This window comes from Mauremys mutica, chromosome 4 (assembly GCF_020497125.1).
Source record: "Mauremys mutica isolate MM-2020 ecotype Southern chromosome 4, ASM2049712v1, whole genome shotgun sequence".
Classification (NCBI taxonomy): domain Eukaryota; kingdom Metazoa; phylum Chordata; order Testudines; family Geoemydidae; genus Mauremys; species Mauremys mutica.
In genome coordinates, this window is record NC_059075.1 from 22,314,256 (window position 1) to 22,332,262 (window position 18,007).

At 42.6% G+C, this 18,007-nt stretch overlaps 2 protein-coding genes across 3 annotated transcripts in view; one reads left to right on the top strand and one right to left on the bottom strand.

Annotated features, from left to right (window-relative positions):
* Window positions 1-18,007, top strand: part of LOC123369412 — a 37,187-nt gene that overhangs the window by 11,641 nt on the left and 7,539 nt on the right. Inside the window, exon 5 of one of the 2 annotated variants that reach the window (XM_045014988.1) lies at window positions 6,804-6,844. The exons of the other annotated variant lie outside the window; for it this stretch is intronic. Coding sequence (XP_044870923.1) covers window positions 6,804-6,844 — 41 coding nt within the window. The remainder of the gene's footprint in view (window positions 1-6,803; window positions 6,845-18,007) is intronic. 2 annotated transcript variants of the gene reach the window in all.
* The window catches only part of LOC123369411 (cytoplasmic dynein 1 heavy chain 1-like), an 86,896-nt gene continuing 75,901 nt past the window's right edge, over window positions 7,013-18,007 (bottom strand). Inside the window, exons 73-78 of the mRNA XM_045014979.1 lie at window positions 17,725-17,936; window positions 16,669-16,822; window positions 14,189-14,331; window positions 8,604-8,772; window positions 7,931-8,058; window positions 7,013-7,398 (exon numbers count right to left, since the gene is read on the bottom strand). Coding sequence (XP_044870914.1) covers window positions 7,270-7,398; window positions 7,931-8,058; window positions 8,604-8,772; window positions 14,189-14,331; window positions 16,669-16,822; window positions 17,725-17,936 — 935 coding nt within the window. The 3' untranslated portion in view covers window positions 7,013-7,269. The remainder of the gene's footprint in view (window positions 7,399-7,930; window positions 8,059-8,603; window positions 8,773-14,188; window positions 14,332-16,668; window positions 16,823-17,724; window positions 17,937-18,007) is intronic.

Sequence of the window (18,007 nt, forward strand, 5' to 3'; positions counted from 1 at the left end):
TAAACCTGCTGCTTATCAATTTCATTTGGTGACCCCTAGTTGTATTATGGGAATAAGTAAATAACTTTTCCTTATCCACTTTCTCAACATCACTCATGATTTTATATACCTCTATCATATCCCCCCTTAGTCTTCTCTTTTCCAAGCTGAAGAGTCCTAGCCTCTTGAATCTTTCCTCGTATGGGACCTTCTCTAATCCCCTAATCATTTTAGTTGCCCTTTTCTGAACCTTTTCTAGTGCTAGAATATCTTTTTTGAGGTGAGGAGACCACATCTGTACACAGTATTTGAGATGTGGGCGTACCATGGATTTATATAAGGGCAATAATATATTCTCAGTCTTATTCTCTATCCCCTTTTTAATGATTCCTAACATCCTGTTTGCTTTTTTGACTGCCTCTGCACACTGCATGGACATCTTCAGAGAACTGTCCACGATGTCTCCAAGATCTTTTTCCTGACTCGTTGTAGCTAAACTAGCCCCCATCATGTTGTATGTATAGTTGGAGTTATTTTTTCCAATGTGCATTACTTCATATTTATCCACATTAAATTTCATTTGCCATTTTGTTGCCCAATCACTTAGTTTTGTGAGATCTTTTTGAAGTTCTTCACAATCTGCTTTGGTCTTAACTATCTTGAGTAGTTTAGTATCATCTGCAAACTTTGCCACCTCACTGTTTACCCCTTTCTCCAGATCATTTATGAATAAATTGAATAGGATTGGTCCTAGGACTGACCCTTGGGGGAACACCACTAGTTACACCTCTCCATTCTGAGAATTTACCATTAATTCCTACCCTTTGTTCCCTGTCCTTTAACCAGTTCTCAATCCATGAAAGGACCTTCCCTTTTATCCCATGACAGCTTAATTTACGTAAGAGCCTTTGGTGAGGGACCTTGTCAAAGGCTTTCTGGAAATCTAAGTACACTATGTCCACCGGATACCCCTTGTCCACATGTTTGTTGACCCCTTCAAAGAACTCTAATAGATTAGTAAGACACGATTTCCCTTTACAGAAACCATGTTGACTAGTGCTCAAGAGTTTGTTTTTCTGTGTGTCTGACAATTTTATTTTTAACTATTGTTTCGACTAATTTGCTCGGTACCGACGTTAGACTTACCGGTCTGTAATTGCCGGGATCACCTCTAGAGCCCTTTTTAAATATTGGCGTTACATTAGCTAACTTCCAGTCATTGGGTACCGAAGCCGATTTAAAGGACAGGTTACAAACCTTTAGTTAATAGTTCCGCAACTTCACATTTGAGTTCTTTCAGAACTCTTGGGTGAATGCCAGCTGGTCCCGGTGACTTGTTAATGTTGAGTTTATCAATTCCAAAACCACCTCTAGTGACACTTCAATCTGTGACAGTTCCTCAGATTTGTCACCTACAAAAGCCAGCTCAGGTTTGGGAATCTCCCTAACATCCTCAGCCGTGAAGACTGAAGCAAAGAATCCATTTAGTTTCTCCGCAATGACTTTATTGTCTTTAAGCGCTCCTTTTGTATTTTGATAGTCAAGGGGCCCCACTGGTTGTTTAGGAGGCTTCCTGCTTCTGATGTACTTAAAAAACATTTTATTATCTTTGGAGTTTTTGGCTAGCCGTTCTTCAAACTCCTCTTTGGCTTTTCTTATTACACTCTTGCACTTAAGTTGGCAGTGTTTGTGCTCCTTTCTATTTGCCTCACTAGGATTTGACTTCCACATTTTAAAGGAAGTCTTATCTCTCACTGCTTCTTTTACATGGTTAAGCCAAGCCACAGTGGCTCTTTTTTAGTTCTTTTACTGTTTTTCTTAATTTGGGGTATACATTGAAGTTGGGCCTCTATTATGGTGTCTTTAAAAAGGGCCCATGCAACTTGCAGGGATTTCACTTTAGTCACTGTACCTTTTAACTTTTGTCTAACTAACCCCCTCATTTTTTGTATAGTTCACCCCTTTTGAAATTAAATGCCACAGTGTTGGGAAGTTGAGGTGTTCTTCCCACCACAGGGATATTGAATGCGATTGTATTATGGTCACTATTTCCAAGCGGTCCTGCTAGAGTTACCTCTTGGACCAGCTCCTGCGCTCCACTCAGGATTAAATCTAGAGTTCCCTCTCCCCTTGTGGGTTCCCGTACCAGCTGCTCCATGAAGCAGTCATTTAAAGTATCAAGAAATTTTATCTCTGCATTTCATCCTGAAGTGAAATGTTCCCAGTCAATATGGGGATAATTGAAATCCCCCACTATTATTGGGTTCTTAATTTTGATAGCCTCTCTAATTTCCCTTAGCATTTCATCATCACTATTACTGTCCTGGTCAGGTGGTCGATAATAGATCCCTAATGTTATATTTTTACTAGAGCATGAAATTTCTATCCATAGAGACTCTATGGAACATGTGGATTTACTTAAGATTTTTACTTCATTTGAATCTACACTTTTTCATATATAGTGCCACTCCTCCCCCTGCACGACCTGTTCTGTCCTTCCGATATATTTTGTACCCCGGAATGATTGTGTCCCATTGATTGCTCTCAGTCCACCAGGTTTCTGTGATGCCTGTTATATCAATATTCTCCTTTATCACAAGGCACTCTAGTTCACCCATCTTATTATTTAGACTACTGGCATTTGTGTACAAGCACTTTAAAAACTTGTCCCTGTTTATTAGCCTGCCTTTTTCTGATGTGCCAGATTCTTTTTTATGTGACTGTTTATCATCTGATCCGGCCCTTACATTATACTCTTCAGTCCTCTGCTCCTGACTATAACCTGGAGATTCTCTATCATTAGACTCTCCCCTAAGAAAAGTCTGTGTCCGATCCACACGCTCCTCTGCAGCAGTTGGCTTTCCCCCATCTCCTAGTTTAAAAACTGCTCTACAACCTTTTTAATGTTTAGTGCTAGCAGTCTGGTTCCACTTTGGTTTAGGTGGAGCCCATCTCTCCTGTATAGACTCCTCCCATCCCAGAAGTTTCCCCAGTTCCTAATGAACGTGAACCCCTCCTCTCTACACCATCGTCTCATCCACGCATTGAGACTCTGAAGCTCTGCCTGCCTACCTGGCCCTACGCGTGGAACTGGGAGCATTTCTAAGAATGCCACCATAGAGGTCCTGGATTTCAGTCTCTTCCCTAGCAGCCTAAATTTGGCTTCCAGGACATGTCTCCTACCCTTCCCTATGTCATTGGTACCTACATGTACCACGACCAGCGGCTCCTCCCCAGCACTACACATAAGTCTGTCTAGATGCCTCGAGAGATCCGCAACCTTCGCACCAGGCAGGCAAGTCACCATATGGTTCTCCCGATCATCACAGACCCAGCTATCTACGTTTCTAATAATTGAATCTCCCATTACTAACACCTGCCTTTTCCTAGAAACTGGAGTTCCCTCCCCCGGAGAGGCAACCTCAGTGTGAGAGGCAACCCCAGCACCATCTGGAAGGAGGGTCACAACTATGGGAAGTTTTCCCTCTGTTCCCATCGACTGCTCTGCTTCCCTGGGCCTTTCTTCCTCCTCAACAGCACAGGAGCTGTCTGAGCAGAGGTGGGACAATTCTACCGTGTCCCGGAAAGCCTCATCAACATACCTCTCCTACCTCCTCCAGTTCCGCCACCCTGGCCTCCAAAGTCCGTACATGGTCTCTGAGGGCCAGGAGCTCCTTGCACCGACTGCACACATACGCCACTCGCCCACAGGGCAGGTAATCATACATGCAACACTCAGTGCAATAAACTGGATAGCCCCCACTCTGCTGCTGGGCTTCTGCCTGCATTGTCTCCTAGTTAATGGAAGGGTGGTTTACAGGAAGGGGTTTTGAAACGTGGTTTGGTTTATAGGTTTTAAGGGGACTACAGGGAAGGGGTTAGGGCTGGCGGGGGACTTCCACTCCCTTTCCACTCCCCTTCTAAACTCCCTTGCGAAACTCTCTGTTAGCAGCCCCTGGTCACTTGTGCGGGGCTTTATAAAGCCCTGGCCTGAGTGAATGCCCCGCCCACTGATTAAGGCTCAGCCAATTACCAGAGGCTTTGAGCTTTCCTAGCCCCATGTTAAACAGAAAAAATTCAGAACCCCCATCCAGCCCTGTAGAATAGGAATGGGCTCAGGAGGCCAGTGTAGTGCTGGCATTAAACATCTCTCAGCTTTTTCCTGATGATTATTTTTGTTGTTAATGTTAGTAGACATGTAACATAGATAAGTGAGTAAAAAAAAAAAGTTATGGTCCTCACTTTTAGGGTCATTAGACACATGCAAGCCCAGCTCTATCAATCAGGGCAGGGAAGTAATCCAGTCTCCTATCTCTCCCGCATTTCATGTCCATAATAGTGTCATCAGAGGGCTTAACTTCCCCCACCCTTTGATTTACTTCAGCAACTGCATGAGACTCTATATATTTCAGGGTGGAAGCTCTTCCTCACAGTTTAAATTAAATTATTTTCCATTTCACTGCCTCTAGCACCACCCTAAATAATTATTCTTAATATTTGCCCTGTTCAGGCATGCTTTCTTCCACATACAACTGACCTTTGTAAAAATGACTTAAATCAGCCCATGCATCCAGTTCCTTAGTCCTGTCTTGTTGCATAAGTGGTTCTTTCCTTCTTTCTGAGGCTCCAAACCTATTTCAATAATCTAGGTTTACAGGCTCTTTCCTTTAGACAGATTTCAAAACTACACCCCACTTTAGAAAAAGTTGTGTGTGTTTTATTTGTAAGAGAACAAGCTTCCCTGCATTGCCCCCACTATGCCTCAGGCCTGTCCTGTAGGATGACCAGTGATGAGAGGTCATAGATACTGTCTCCATGTTCAGTCAGTTTTGGCTCTCCTGCTGAGACTGCTAAAAACAAATAGGAACTAGTGGCTGTTTGGGGGTCGGGGGAGGTTAGGGTAGACACTTGTTCTCCACAGTCTAAACTACAATAAAAAACATCTGTAATATACCAATTGTAATAAAAATGGAACTATATATAGTATCCATGTAGAAGATAAAGATTGGTCTCACTGTATAAAATACATGTTGGTCCATCTTTACCCATACATAAACTGTTTTGAAGAGCTCTAACCTTAAGATCCATATTTAATCATCCTGTGAAAATGTAGGGTAATACTCTTTAGAACTAATTTATGGATAGCCTTTAATATACTGTCAAGTGGTCTGAAATTCATTAGTTATCTATACAAGGCCTACATTTAACTTACAGCAAGGATCAGTTTAAGTATACAACAAGGATCTTTCACATGTAGTTTAGGGGTCTATATCATGGCAGGTGTGAATGCACAACTCAGCTACTTTAGTGGAAGCTGAGAGACTACCTACAGAACCTCTCTCAAAGCCTTTTTTAATTGGAGCTCTAGAATCTCTTATTCAGTTGATGAGCACTGCTTTAGAGAGATTCAGCTCAATCATCCCCCTGTAATTTGTTCTAAGTCTGGCACTCTGGAGAAAGTTGCCACTTTCTTCATTCCTCCCTCAAAGCAGCAGGGTTCAGAGGTCCTCACATAAGAATCTTAGTGAGGCTCCACCAAAAGCTGATACTACCCACCCTCCCAATGGAAGACACCCCCCCCCCCACCTCCAAGGATCAGGCTACTTGTTCTGTTGCCACAGACTCATAAGCCATGTGGTGCCATCAGTCTAAGGGCTAGTTTCCCAATACAGTGCAGGTTGTGCTCCCCTCCCCGCCCCAAGTACACTCCTGCATATGTACCTCTGTGTAAGCCTAGCTCATTGAGTTCTTACAGCCACATGATCAGCCCATTTAAGTCCCATATTTCCCTGTGTACAGGAGTTCAGAGGTCTCAAATGCCAAATGGGAATACAGAACAGCAAAGCTCTTGAATATCAAATGCATAACAAAATTTGCACTAGTAATTAAAATTACCTGACCATCACAGGAAGTTTAGACTGATACGCCATGTGGCAACATTCTGCAGTCCAAATACCAGTCTCATTGATGAGGCTTTTAGAAGGCTTAGGGCGTTCTAGTAAGCTTTAAGGCACAAATAAGTCATGCACTTCACTGGAAGTAATGTGAGAGGCAACATCCATGTTCAGGACTCTCATCCTACAAAAAGCTCCTCAGAGGCAGGGAATGCCAGATTCTGTGCATGCGGAACATCGATCAAGTGGGACAGTATTCAGAAATTGCAAGCTGTTTTGCTGCCCTAAAAATTTCTGAAGATAAAGGTACCAAACAAGTAAAAATCTAGTAAAGCTGTATTTTGAGAGCAGCAGAGTTTAAAATTTTAGCAACTACTATGTAACCAAAAGCTATTTGGTTGGGTGGGTCAGATTTTTGGGTCTGCCAGCTTTAAGTGTCCTTTTAAGGAATGACCAGAATAAAACCATTATTTTTAGCATAGGCAATCAGAAGAGAGACCTCAAGGTATTTGCCATAAGTGTGGTAGAGCTATTAGCTTATGTCAGTGACGCCACTCTCAGAGATGGAAATAATACCCCATTAAAAAAAATCCCAAATGGATCTAAATTCAAGTGTCTGCAGGCATGTTGATATTAATGGAAAGTTACTTCCTCACACATATTCACTGTGCTGCTTACTGTATCACTGGAGATGATGAAACTGTTCTGAAAGTTAGCGTTCACTGTACAGGGCAGTGTTCACTGTACAGAGCAGATGGCTCATATCTATTCCAGGTAGATTAAAGCAATGTTTGCAGTTCATCACTCCTCTGTAACAGTAATATTGGCATGACATCTCCCTTGCCTTCCTTTTGAAAACCAGTATTTGCTCAATTTCAACTTGTTCCACTGAATTAATTTTGGCTTTTACATTCTTGTTTCTGGTTACAGGCAATTTATACAGGCGATCTGCAAGTTACGTGCCACAAATGGTAAAACTGGTTTCTTAGTACGTTAGCATCATTCATTATTGAAGACCTGGGTAATGTTTCACCATTATTCTCCATTCCTTGAACATTTAAAAGCATTAATGGAAGTAATTCTCTAGAGCAAGTCATGGCAAGAACAATGCTTTTAGAAATGAAATAAAGAGCCACAAATCATGCTATAGAATTTATTTAATGTAGTAGAAATCACCAAACATTGCCACATGTAACTAGAGCCATCTAAAAACCATATCCAATTCTTCCTCAAATCATCACTATCACCTTTCAAGTACACCATCCTCTATCAAGTCAATTTTACACCAATCCTTCTGACAACTTAACCATGTCTTGGGAGGTTAAAACTAACAATGGTCGACTAGATTAAAGACACTGAATTTTACTACTATTACCAGTTAGAAAATGTTATTTTGTTACTCTGTGCAGAGGACTGCAACACCACGTTCATAGAAACTGCAAGGATCTTCCTTGGTGGCTATTTCAAAGTCAACAGTGAAGATCAGATCAGCACGGGTGAAGTTCAGATAAACTGGTAATGTAACCTGGAAAAGAAGTTAGGCATTTATTAAAATGTGGATAAGACAGCTGAATGCATGATAAAAGTCAAAGGGAAGACAGCAAAGGTCCCCACCACTGGAAATTATGAATAGAGACATTCCATATTGGACTCTGCCCATCCTCCCCTAACCAAGATCAACTGTATTCCTAAGACAGAACTCCCAGCGTGCCAGGCTAAAGTGTACTTTTTATAATACATTTCTAAGGTGGTGTTCAGACTCCTCAGGACCCAATGCTACACGAGTTTAAATTTCTTGATACCTCCAGCTAGCCACAAAGAAAGAGGGTGGTGGCAATACTGGTCTGTTTGCAAGACTCCTAGGAATTGTAACCCCCAGGCCGAAAACTCATATTGCAAAGGAACATCTGTGGTACCGCAAAATGTAAGACTGATGAGATGGAAGCAGGTATTTTCTCATTTTTATTCTAGGGCACCAGAAAGTAGAATTTAAAGCTGATGAGCCACTACTGAAAGGAGTCACAGAATGACAAAACATTTGCCTCCACATTACTTACCACATTAGCCTTTTTATCTGCATTTGTCTGCTTGATCCAGCTAAGCTGTGTTATGGGCAATATCGTTGATATAGCATTTGAAAGGGACAGTTTATTGTTACTGCATGTAGCTCCCTGAAGCTTCAAACCTATGAGTTAAGAAGTATGAAAATGTGAGGTCTTTCCTGAAAGAAAAGCATATACACATTTAAAGGACGTTTCCTTTCCACTCCACTTTCAAGTCCAGACGTAGATTCACCCATCTAAAGTGTGGTCATTGATATTTAGACCTACTGTGAAAATGGGAGACCTAATTTATACAGATGAAAAATACTCCAGAAAAGGTAACAGTGAAGGCTATTAGAGGAATAAAAAAAGCCATTAGAGCGCTACCTCTAACATATTGCATTACTACTGACAATGTTCATTCATAAGGATTCTCAACCATTATGCACTAGCATAGCAAAGTTTTCCATCAACATGTTTTTAAATAATGCAGAATTCCCCATAGAAATTAACTTCCAATGCTACTTCTAGTGCAACTGCAATCAAACTTTCACTGTGCTTGTTAACTCCCCTTGATGTTATGTATTTGATATGGTCCGTACCAGCATTTTTATAGAAGATAAATTCCCAGTGTTAAGGGCTATCCTATTTCCTTCCCTTCCACCTTGTAAAAAGCACATCAGCTAACCTGTGACTCCAAAACTGCAAGCATCCAGGACTGCATTCTGAGTAGTTGTAACATTGACTTCTAGACAAAGTTCTTCCAGGGACCAGCTGTTTGCTTGAGCCACATATTGTCTTGTAGCAGTAATATAAGCCTCGGGTACGAACAAGCCACCCAGCCACACATGGATGTTCTGTGAAAAGAATTGTATGTTTTAGAAATTTCTTATACTATCTACTGCAATGGCACTTAGCTACATTCAATATCTATTTAAACAAGGAGTTGCACTAAAATATGGACCATCTTGCAAACTACGTATGGCATGTTTCCTCAGATGAAGATTTACCCTCAAAGGAATAGTTTCCTACTAAAATACACATATAGAAACATTTTATGAATCCTAAAGTCTGTTTTATAGGAAATAATTAGTTTCAGAAGAGTTCAATATTTGTTCGTAATTCTGTTGCACATATATAAGTAGAATTAGAAATACAAATTTCCAAATGTGTCAACATTTCCCACAAGGCTGTGCTATAAGATATTGTCTTCTTTGAGTACATGTAGGGTATTCCGTGCACGTGCCCAGTGCACCAAAGGCGGAGAACTTTGCCTAGCAGTACCGATAGAGGTTGTGCTCATGCCTTGGGACTCCTCCCCTGGGTATTTAAAGGCAGCACTGCCCTGACCCTCCTCAGTTCCTTCTCACTGCCCATGGCTTGAATCGGAGCTCTGAGTGTTGTTCTCACCTCACATTTTAGCCTCAGTTTTCTGAGCATTATTTCTTCTAGATCAGCGGTTCTCAAACTATGGGTCAGGATCCCAAAGTGGGTCGTGACCCCTTTTGAATGGGGTCGCCAGGGCTGGCTTAGATTTCCTGGGGCCCCGGGCTGAAGCACGAGCCCCACTGCCCAGGGCTGAAGCCAAAGCCCAAGGGCTTCAGCCCTGGGGGGCAGGGCTCAGGTTACAGGGCCCCCTGCCCAAGGCAATGGGGCTCAGACTTCGGTTCCCCTCTTGGGGTCGTGAAGTAATTTTTGTTGACAGAAGGGGGTCACGGTGCAATGACGTTTGAGAACCTCTGTTCTAGATAACAGTAGCTTAGATTTTGTTTAGTGTCAATATAGTGTTCGAATAGCAGGCTGCCCTGTGAGATGCCCTCACCAGGGTTCAAGCCCCATCTGTCATGAGGTGGGGACATCCTCACACAAAAAGAGTTGGTTGTGTCTCAGTGAGGGAGACATTATGGAATGGTGCTCCAGTTGTAGGGTTGTTTTGTTTAAAACAAACAAAACAAAAAAAAAGATTCAGGTGGTGAGAGACTTACGGCGGAAGCAGCACTTTCTGTAGCAGGCTTTGAGGCCCGCTTCAGCGCTGAGGCCCTTGTCTGATTGGTGGCAGTAGCAGATTAATGATGTTGCTGCCCCTAGGCCCAGAAATAATTGCCGCCCCAGCTCCATATGAACTTGTTTTCGGTTTTGTTTTTTTTTAACAAATTCCTTTGAACTAAAATGAATCTAAATATCATTAAAATAATTGAACATTTACAAGTTTTATTATAAATAAAATTACAAGTACAGTGGACCCTTGCTTGAACGTGTGTCTATTTAGTGCGATTTCGCTTATAGCGTGGGACCGCGCGTGGATCCAAAACTGAGAACCGCTTAATTTCTTCCTTCCGGTCATATTAACGACGTTTAGGATTCTTGCGAGTATGTTTACTAAATGGTGTTGCGCCGTCATTGGTGGTTTCAGTACGCGTGCTGAGTGGTAGAATCGCAGCATTACAAAAATGCTGCTATTATAAATTTCCCGCCCCTGCAAGTTTGTCGGCCTAGGCGATAATACGCTGCTGATTGGTGGTCACCTTTGTAACTAGCAAGTAACTGTGCTCCATGTTCAGACGCTGGTGTTTCACTCAAGAGGAAGAGGAATTACACTCCAGGGCTCAGGGAGACTCTTCCTCATCTTTTAAGAGGAGTGCTAACTGGCATTGTACTCCTGGCATGCAGAATGGAACAGGTCCATCTAACCCAGGGGTTCTCAAACAGGGGGTCACGGCCCTTCAGGGGGTTGCAAGGTTATTACTTGTGAGGGGGTCGTGAGCTGTTAGTGCCCCTCCAAGCCCCGCTTAGCCTCCAGCATTTATAATAGTGTTAAATATATATATGTATAAAAGTGTTTTTAATGTATAAGAGGGGGGGTCCCACTCAGGCTTGCTGTATGAAAGGGGTCACCAATACAAAAGTTTGAGAACCACTGTTCTAACCGCTCTCTGGTACCATGCTGAGAGCAGCAAGAGCCCGTACCATTGCCTCAGATTCTGGCCAGGGGGTGTTCATTGAGTCCAGTACCAATAACGTCAGGACCGGAGCAGACTGTCTCCATGCTAGTAGCATATCAGGCAGCATCAGACCTGCTTTGCCTCTCAGTCCCTGACACTCCACTAGTTCAGGGATTTTTCTGGTGCTGTAGCTTTTAATGCTTCATTCTCAGTGGTGCCCATGGCACCTTCTAGCTGGGTTGCACAACTGCTGGGTTTATTGGCAGTGCAGCTTGCACTGCCCATGTCCTAGACTGTGGAATTGAGGCAGATGCCAGGCCTGGCCCCTCCCCAGTGCTCGTGCGCCCTTTAGTACAGTCATTGCCCTGACAAATTGATCCTGTTGTCAACTTCAGTACCGCCCTTGACCTCAGTGCTGGCACCTCTTCTGATACCGCGTAGGATTGTGTCTCACTTAATACCACCAGTGAGAATTTCCAATTCCTCTTTGGTACCGGTGCCGCCCCCGTGTTGGGACGCTATCAGTACACCATGTTTCCTTTTGCTCCATCTTCCACTCACTGGGTTTTTACCAATTGCATGATTGTGGTGACAGCATCTCTCAGGAAGAGAGGATTTCATATCTTCCTACATCTGGATGATGGGTACAGAGAGGCAAGTCCAGAGAAGAAGTCCTCATGTTCACTTCACGCTATGCTTATTTGATAGTCTAGATCTCCGCCTAACCAATGGGAAGTCAACATTGATTCTAGCTCTAAGTGGTGAGTTCATTGCGGCCCTGCTAGACTGGAGTTTGAGAGCATTTCTGCCTACCGACTGACTTTGCATTATTCACCACCTATGTCGGGAACTGCAGTCTCAACCCTCAGCCACTGCCTAAGTATGCCTGAGGTTGCTAGGCCATGTTGCTGCATGAACACAGTCCAATATGTCAGGTTACACCTTTGTCCTCTTCAAATATGGCTGACGTTGGTCTATCATCTGAACCATCATCAGTTGGACAAACTGGTCTGACTTCCTCTGCCTATCTGAACTCTTACGATGGACAACTGTTTAGGGAACGTATGCCAGGGCGTTCCCTTTGCCTGGTCCCCATCGACAAGGACCACTGTCACTGATGCCTCCTTAATAGGCTGGGGAGCACACCTGAGTTCACAGAAAGTTCTAGGCCTGTGGTCAGAACAGGAAGCTTCTTTGAAAATCAGTGTCCTGGAACCTTGTGCCATCTACAGTGCCTGTCAGACACAGAGACTCAGCGTGCACATCCTTAACAATATCACCGTGATGTATTATGTGAACAGACAGGGGGTGCATACTCCAGTGTGCCATGTCAGAAGGCGCTCAGACTCTGGCAGTTTTGCATCAATGAAAACAATCACTGTGGCCTCTCATTTACCTGGGATCTGAAATTACCTGGCAGATCCCCTCAGTAGAAAGTTTCTCCTTGAATTACAAGTGGTCTAAAAAGCCCAGTATCCTGCAGTACCTCTTTGCAGTTTGGGAATTCTGACCTGTTCTTCAAGACAGACAAGAAATGCCATCTATTTTGCCCTTGAGGGTGTGCGTCTCAGTCCAGGCCCCCGATTGATGCTTTTACTTCCAATTCCAATCATCCTGGAGGTTATTCTCAAGCTGAAACTGGATCCTGCCAAGCTCATTCTCATGGCTCCAATGTGGCAGAGACAATATCAATTCTCTGATGTCCTCAGGTTATTGGTTTGGCCTCCCATATCTCTTCCTCTTCACCCTGACCTCTTTCTTTCTCCCTTTTTGTCAGAAAGCTCCTTTCCTTGTGGCAACATCATCTGCTAGGCGCGTGTGTGAACTGCAAGTTCTGATGGCAGAGCATCCTGACACAATTTTCTAAAACCAAAGTAACCCTGCAGTCACACCATACATTTTTTTTCTAAAGTTGTTTCTCAGTTTTACTTGAAACAAATTATATATCTATCAGTGTTCTTCCCTGAGCCAAATTCAACCCCGGATGAGCAGCATCTTCACTTGTTGGATGTTAGGCAACGTTCAGCTTTTTACAGATGAAGAAAGGAAACATTTAGTTTTGTCTCATCTGTTTCATATATGAACCAAACCAAGCAGTCTCTTCACAGATGATCTCAAGGTGGATAACTTCCTATATCATGACAGCATATGAAGCAGCTCCGACTGCGCCTCCTCAAAGGGCCCGGGCAACGGTGATGACATTTCCAAGTGATGCTCCTATATTAGGAATTTGTAGGGCTGCTACTGGATCTTGTGTACATATGTTTAAAACCACTATGCCACTAATGTAAATCCAAATCAGATGAAAACTTTGAGAAGGTAATCCTGCACTCCTTGTTTAAACATACTCCAAGCCCCACCTCCTGCAAATACTGCTTGAGAGTCACCTACATGAAATTCATGGCTGCATCTACTTGAAGGAATTACAGTACAGGTAAGTAACTGTTTCTGTTCTTCTGGATGTGATGCAGATGTGTATTCCACAACTCACCCTCTGCATCAGAGTCTGTACTCTTGACATTGGGTGAAAAGGAAATGGAGAGAGTTTGGGGGGGGGTGCACCAACCTTATACAGTCACAGTAGAGGCTAGGGTCACAGGGTATGAGTGCTGCCCCTACGTGTACTGCTAGTAAAAATTATTTGCTTTGGTGCTCTGGACACACACACACACCCCCCTCTACATGGAATACATGGCTGCATCATATTTTGAAGAACAACAGTTACGGAACAGTACGTAAGGCTATGTCTACACTACCGCGGTAAGCTGACCTACGCTACGCAACTCCAGCTACGTGAATAATGTAGCTGGAGTCAACATACCTTAGGTCCGGTTCCCCCGCGGTGTAGACCCTGTGGTGTTGACAGCAGAAACTCTTCTGTCAACTTACCTTACTCTTCTTCTTGGGGGTAGAGTACAGGGGGTTGACTGGAGAGCGATCTGCTGTCGATTTGGTGGGTCTTTACTAGACCCGCTAAATCGACTGCTAGTGGATCGATCTCAGAGCGTCAATCCTGGCTGTAGTGTAGACATAGCCTAGCTGTTTTTTCCCATTGCAGCAACTATGCTGTGTGCATGATCTGTAGCTAGGGTTGGAAAATGGCCATTTTTAAACACAGGAAGTCATTCAGGAACACCATAATAGCACATTTGAAACGGCGGGGGGGGGGGGTGTCCAGGTAAGATTTCTGATAAGCTCCTTCGCTAAAGCTTTTCAATACTTTTTACACTACCAGTTAGATATAAGCAGTTGCAGACTCCTGTAATGCTGATTTCTCAGAATTTCAGAAAAGCCTTTAATGAGAAGAGGCAATACAATGCAAGACCGATACCTTTAGTTCTTTTGCTCCACCAGAAGCAGCTGCCTGGGAAATATTCTGTAGTTGTTTAATGCGTTCACTGAAGTCAGACATCCACTGAATAACAGTCATGCCAGCAGATACAGTGTAATGAGACCAGCTACGAGGCAGAATACCTAGAGAAGATGTATCCAAGGTAAGAGCTCTGTATGGGTATGATTTGGATTACACGTGATTTTCAAAAGCAATTTTACCCTTTCAGTGGCAGCCACTTTGCTATTACTGTGTTTTACAACAGATTTTTTTATACCACCAAGCACAATGGGGTTCTAACCTAACTGGGACCAGACAGTACAAGTGTAAACGAAGTGAAAGACAAACAGTTTCATGACATTATAGAAAGCTACTTAGTTTTCTAGAATGTGTTCTGCAGATCAATATTTAAACAGAAATTACTGTCTGACTTACAACTTACTAACAAATCCTGGAAGACATTCATTAGTAAATTCATTAGCATATAACATCAAGTTGCAAAATGTGTCTCAGCTTATTTTAGAATTAAGCCATTGCGACATGGAAGACTCCAATTTTAAGGCGTTATTGCACAGGATACCACTACCTTTATCCTCAGGTCATAAGGCAAAGAATATTTTATTAATTCACTGTACAATAATTCTGCTTAAATCGGTATCTCGACCATCAGCGTATTCCACTGTATTGGTACAAAATGACCCCTTTTCATCATACGGCCAAATGTATGATCACAGAAAATGAGGCCAGGGTAACTTCTGGAGTTCCTCTGATCATTTTGTTACAAGTGAGTACTTAAAGTTGGTTTACAGTCAATAACACCAGGTATGATGTTGCACTCCATATGTTTATGGAAATATGCTTATGAGTGTGAATATAATGTAACTTTAATATGCTTTATGCAAAAGGTCTCTTGTAAGGTATTATTACAAAGCTTATAATCTACTGAGTGTGTTCAACCTATTTGTATGTATCTATCATTCTGGTCTCTGAAGCTAGAAATATGAAGTATTACTCTGAAGTCCTATTGTAATTATGCAAAGTGTGGGCCATTAATGGTGGCTTGGAATCTTGATGGCTCCCATTGACTAGGACAACTGGTTGTGAATGGCTCTGTTTACTTGCAAACCTTCCTGGGGACATGCAGGCCAGCCCTGGAAGAATCTTATACCTGATGCTTTTCTGTTTAGAAGGAGGGGTGGGAACCCAGAGAGAGAGAAAAGATTCCCACCTTGGGCCAAAGCTGTAAAAGGGGGTAGAGGAGAAGAAGGGGGGCTGCCAGTCATGAGAAATCTCCTAGGTACCACCTGAGATGGAACTAACAAGAACTGTACCAGAGGAAAGGATTGGGCCCAGACTAAGAAGGAGTCTAGTCTGTGAAAGAAGCTTATTGGACCGTCTTTGAGGGTGACATTTACCTGAATTCAGTTTCTTAATGTATTAGGCTTAGACTTACGTGTTTTGCTGTATTTTGCTTGGCAAGTTACTTTGTTCTGTCTGTTACTACTTGAAATCACTTAAATCCTACTTTTTATTCTTAATAAAATCATTTTTGTTTATTATTAAACTCAGAGTAAGTGATTAATACCTGGGAGAGCAAACAGCTGTGCATCTCTCTCTATCAGTATTATAGAGGGTGGACAATTTATGAGTTTACCCTGGATAAGCTTTATACAGAGTAAAACAGATTTATTTGGGGTTTGGATCCCATTGGGAACTGGGTGTCTAGGTGCTGGAGATAGGTGACCTGCTGAGCAGTTTTTGGTTAAAGTCTGCAGCTCTGGAGGAGTTGACCAGACCTGGGTCTGTGTTGCAGCAGGCTAGCATGTCTGGCTCAACAAGGCAGGGTTCTGGAGTCCCAAGCTGGCAGGGAAAACAGGCTCAGAGGTAATTTCAGCACATCAGGTGACAGTCCCAAGGGGGCCTCTGTGACCAAACCCATCACACCAGGCTCCGGCTGTTTGGTATCAAAAAGTAAGATTTTGCTGAGTTTGAAACAAACACTCTGTTTTAGTGCTGCCAACTCTTAATTTCTTTCCAACTCACACAACATAGATCTCTTACTTAAATCTCCAACTCCTGGATGGTAACATGAAAGTTTCACCGTTCATTTAAATAGTTTCTAGCTCCCACAGTTGCAGCACACGGTTAAAAACCAATCTCTAAGTGAACCCCAAAGGCAAAAAACCTAGTATGACTTGAAAAAAAAATTCCATTTTTAAGCCAATCAATCTCATGCTATCTGAATGCTTAGGTTGATAATACTGCAGTTCATATATGTCACAGGACCAACCTCACCATTTTGACTTTCAGAATTTTGTATTAGGCAAGAATAGTGCTTGAAAAGAAAGAAAAGAAAAAAGAAAAGAAAAGAAAATAGTTTCTTTTACCTGGTCAGTGCTGGAAATGAGACGACATCAACTGATGTAATGGGATTGCTGGGAAAGCATTTTAAAAAGAGAAGCCTGTTTGAAGTCACATACCTTTCACCAATTCATTTATTAGTGTACGCAAGTAGTTGGTCTGTTTCTTCTTGCCTTCACAAACCTGAACCACATCTGCAAGATCCTGACGGACATCCTGAAGTAATTTGGCCCCCATTTTCACCTCTCTCTCAAAGAATCGGAACAACGGATCCTTATTTAAGCAAGAAAAGTGAGGAAACAACAAGATGAGCATCTTCTGGTGGGAAAACTAACTGTAGCCCTGCAACACTGAAGGGCACTAGTTGGCTGCCCAAATCCCACATGTATTATCAGCTGTTAAGGCCTCACCATAATGTGTTTTTTACAATGCAGTAATTTCCTCCACCCACCCCAAAGACGCAGCTGCCTCACAGACGGTAGTTTAAGGGAACTGAAGCAAGAACTTCATTCCCTACTGACACCAACTGCAGGTGGCAACCACAGTGTGCAAGCTGCCAGCTGCAGTTTGTCCTGATTACTACAAATTCCTATTCCTTTCTGAATCTATGTCCAGAGCCCAAGTCCATAACATGATCTAAACCGAAAAGTTTTATATAAATCCACATCTGAATTATTCAACAACCTAGAAACTGAGACTTTCCATAAACTCTCTTGATTGTAAAACAATCTCTCTCATACTAGACCTCAGAGCTTTATGGCTCCCCACTTCCAATTAGCAGAAGCCTCAGTATTAGCTACTACCCAGCTTTCCAATGAGACCAACCAGTGATACTACCTTTGAGCATACACTCTTCAGTTCACTTGAGTGATCAGACATGTGGTGCGTATGTTGCTGCACTTACAGCACCCCTGGTTTAGGAAGCAAGAGACTAAGAATAAAAACTCTTCTACATGATACCTTCCCAAGCAAATGGAAGTGTTACTCTGTCATAATTTCTTAAGCTGAATTGCAGCAAAGAAAAGGAAACAATGTCTTGTTTCAAAGTCTGCTACACTACTTGGATCCAGAGAGACCATTTTCAGGCTGCAATCGAGTAGGATACCTCACCCACATTTGCATAACCCCTACTCTGTTACAGACCAAAATATGTATTTGGAAATCTTAATCATCACCTTAATATTTTCCAGTGTTCGTTTAAGATGATTTAGAGTTTGTGGGATAAGATGGAACCAGTTGGAGGCTGTGGTGTGCAGTGTTCTCATCCAGGATGGACGCCCATCTGAAGTTGAATCTGTTCTTGCCTTCTTCTCAGTTTCTGCATAAGCTAGATCATCCTCATCATCTAGCATCTGCATTTTCAGCATTTTACTGATCATGTCAATACCTGATCCAAAGAATAAAAGGAAGCAAAGCCAAAAATGTTGTGATATCAGTACAAGGAAAGTTTTAAATGCA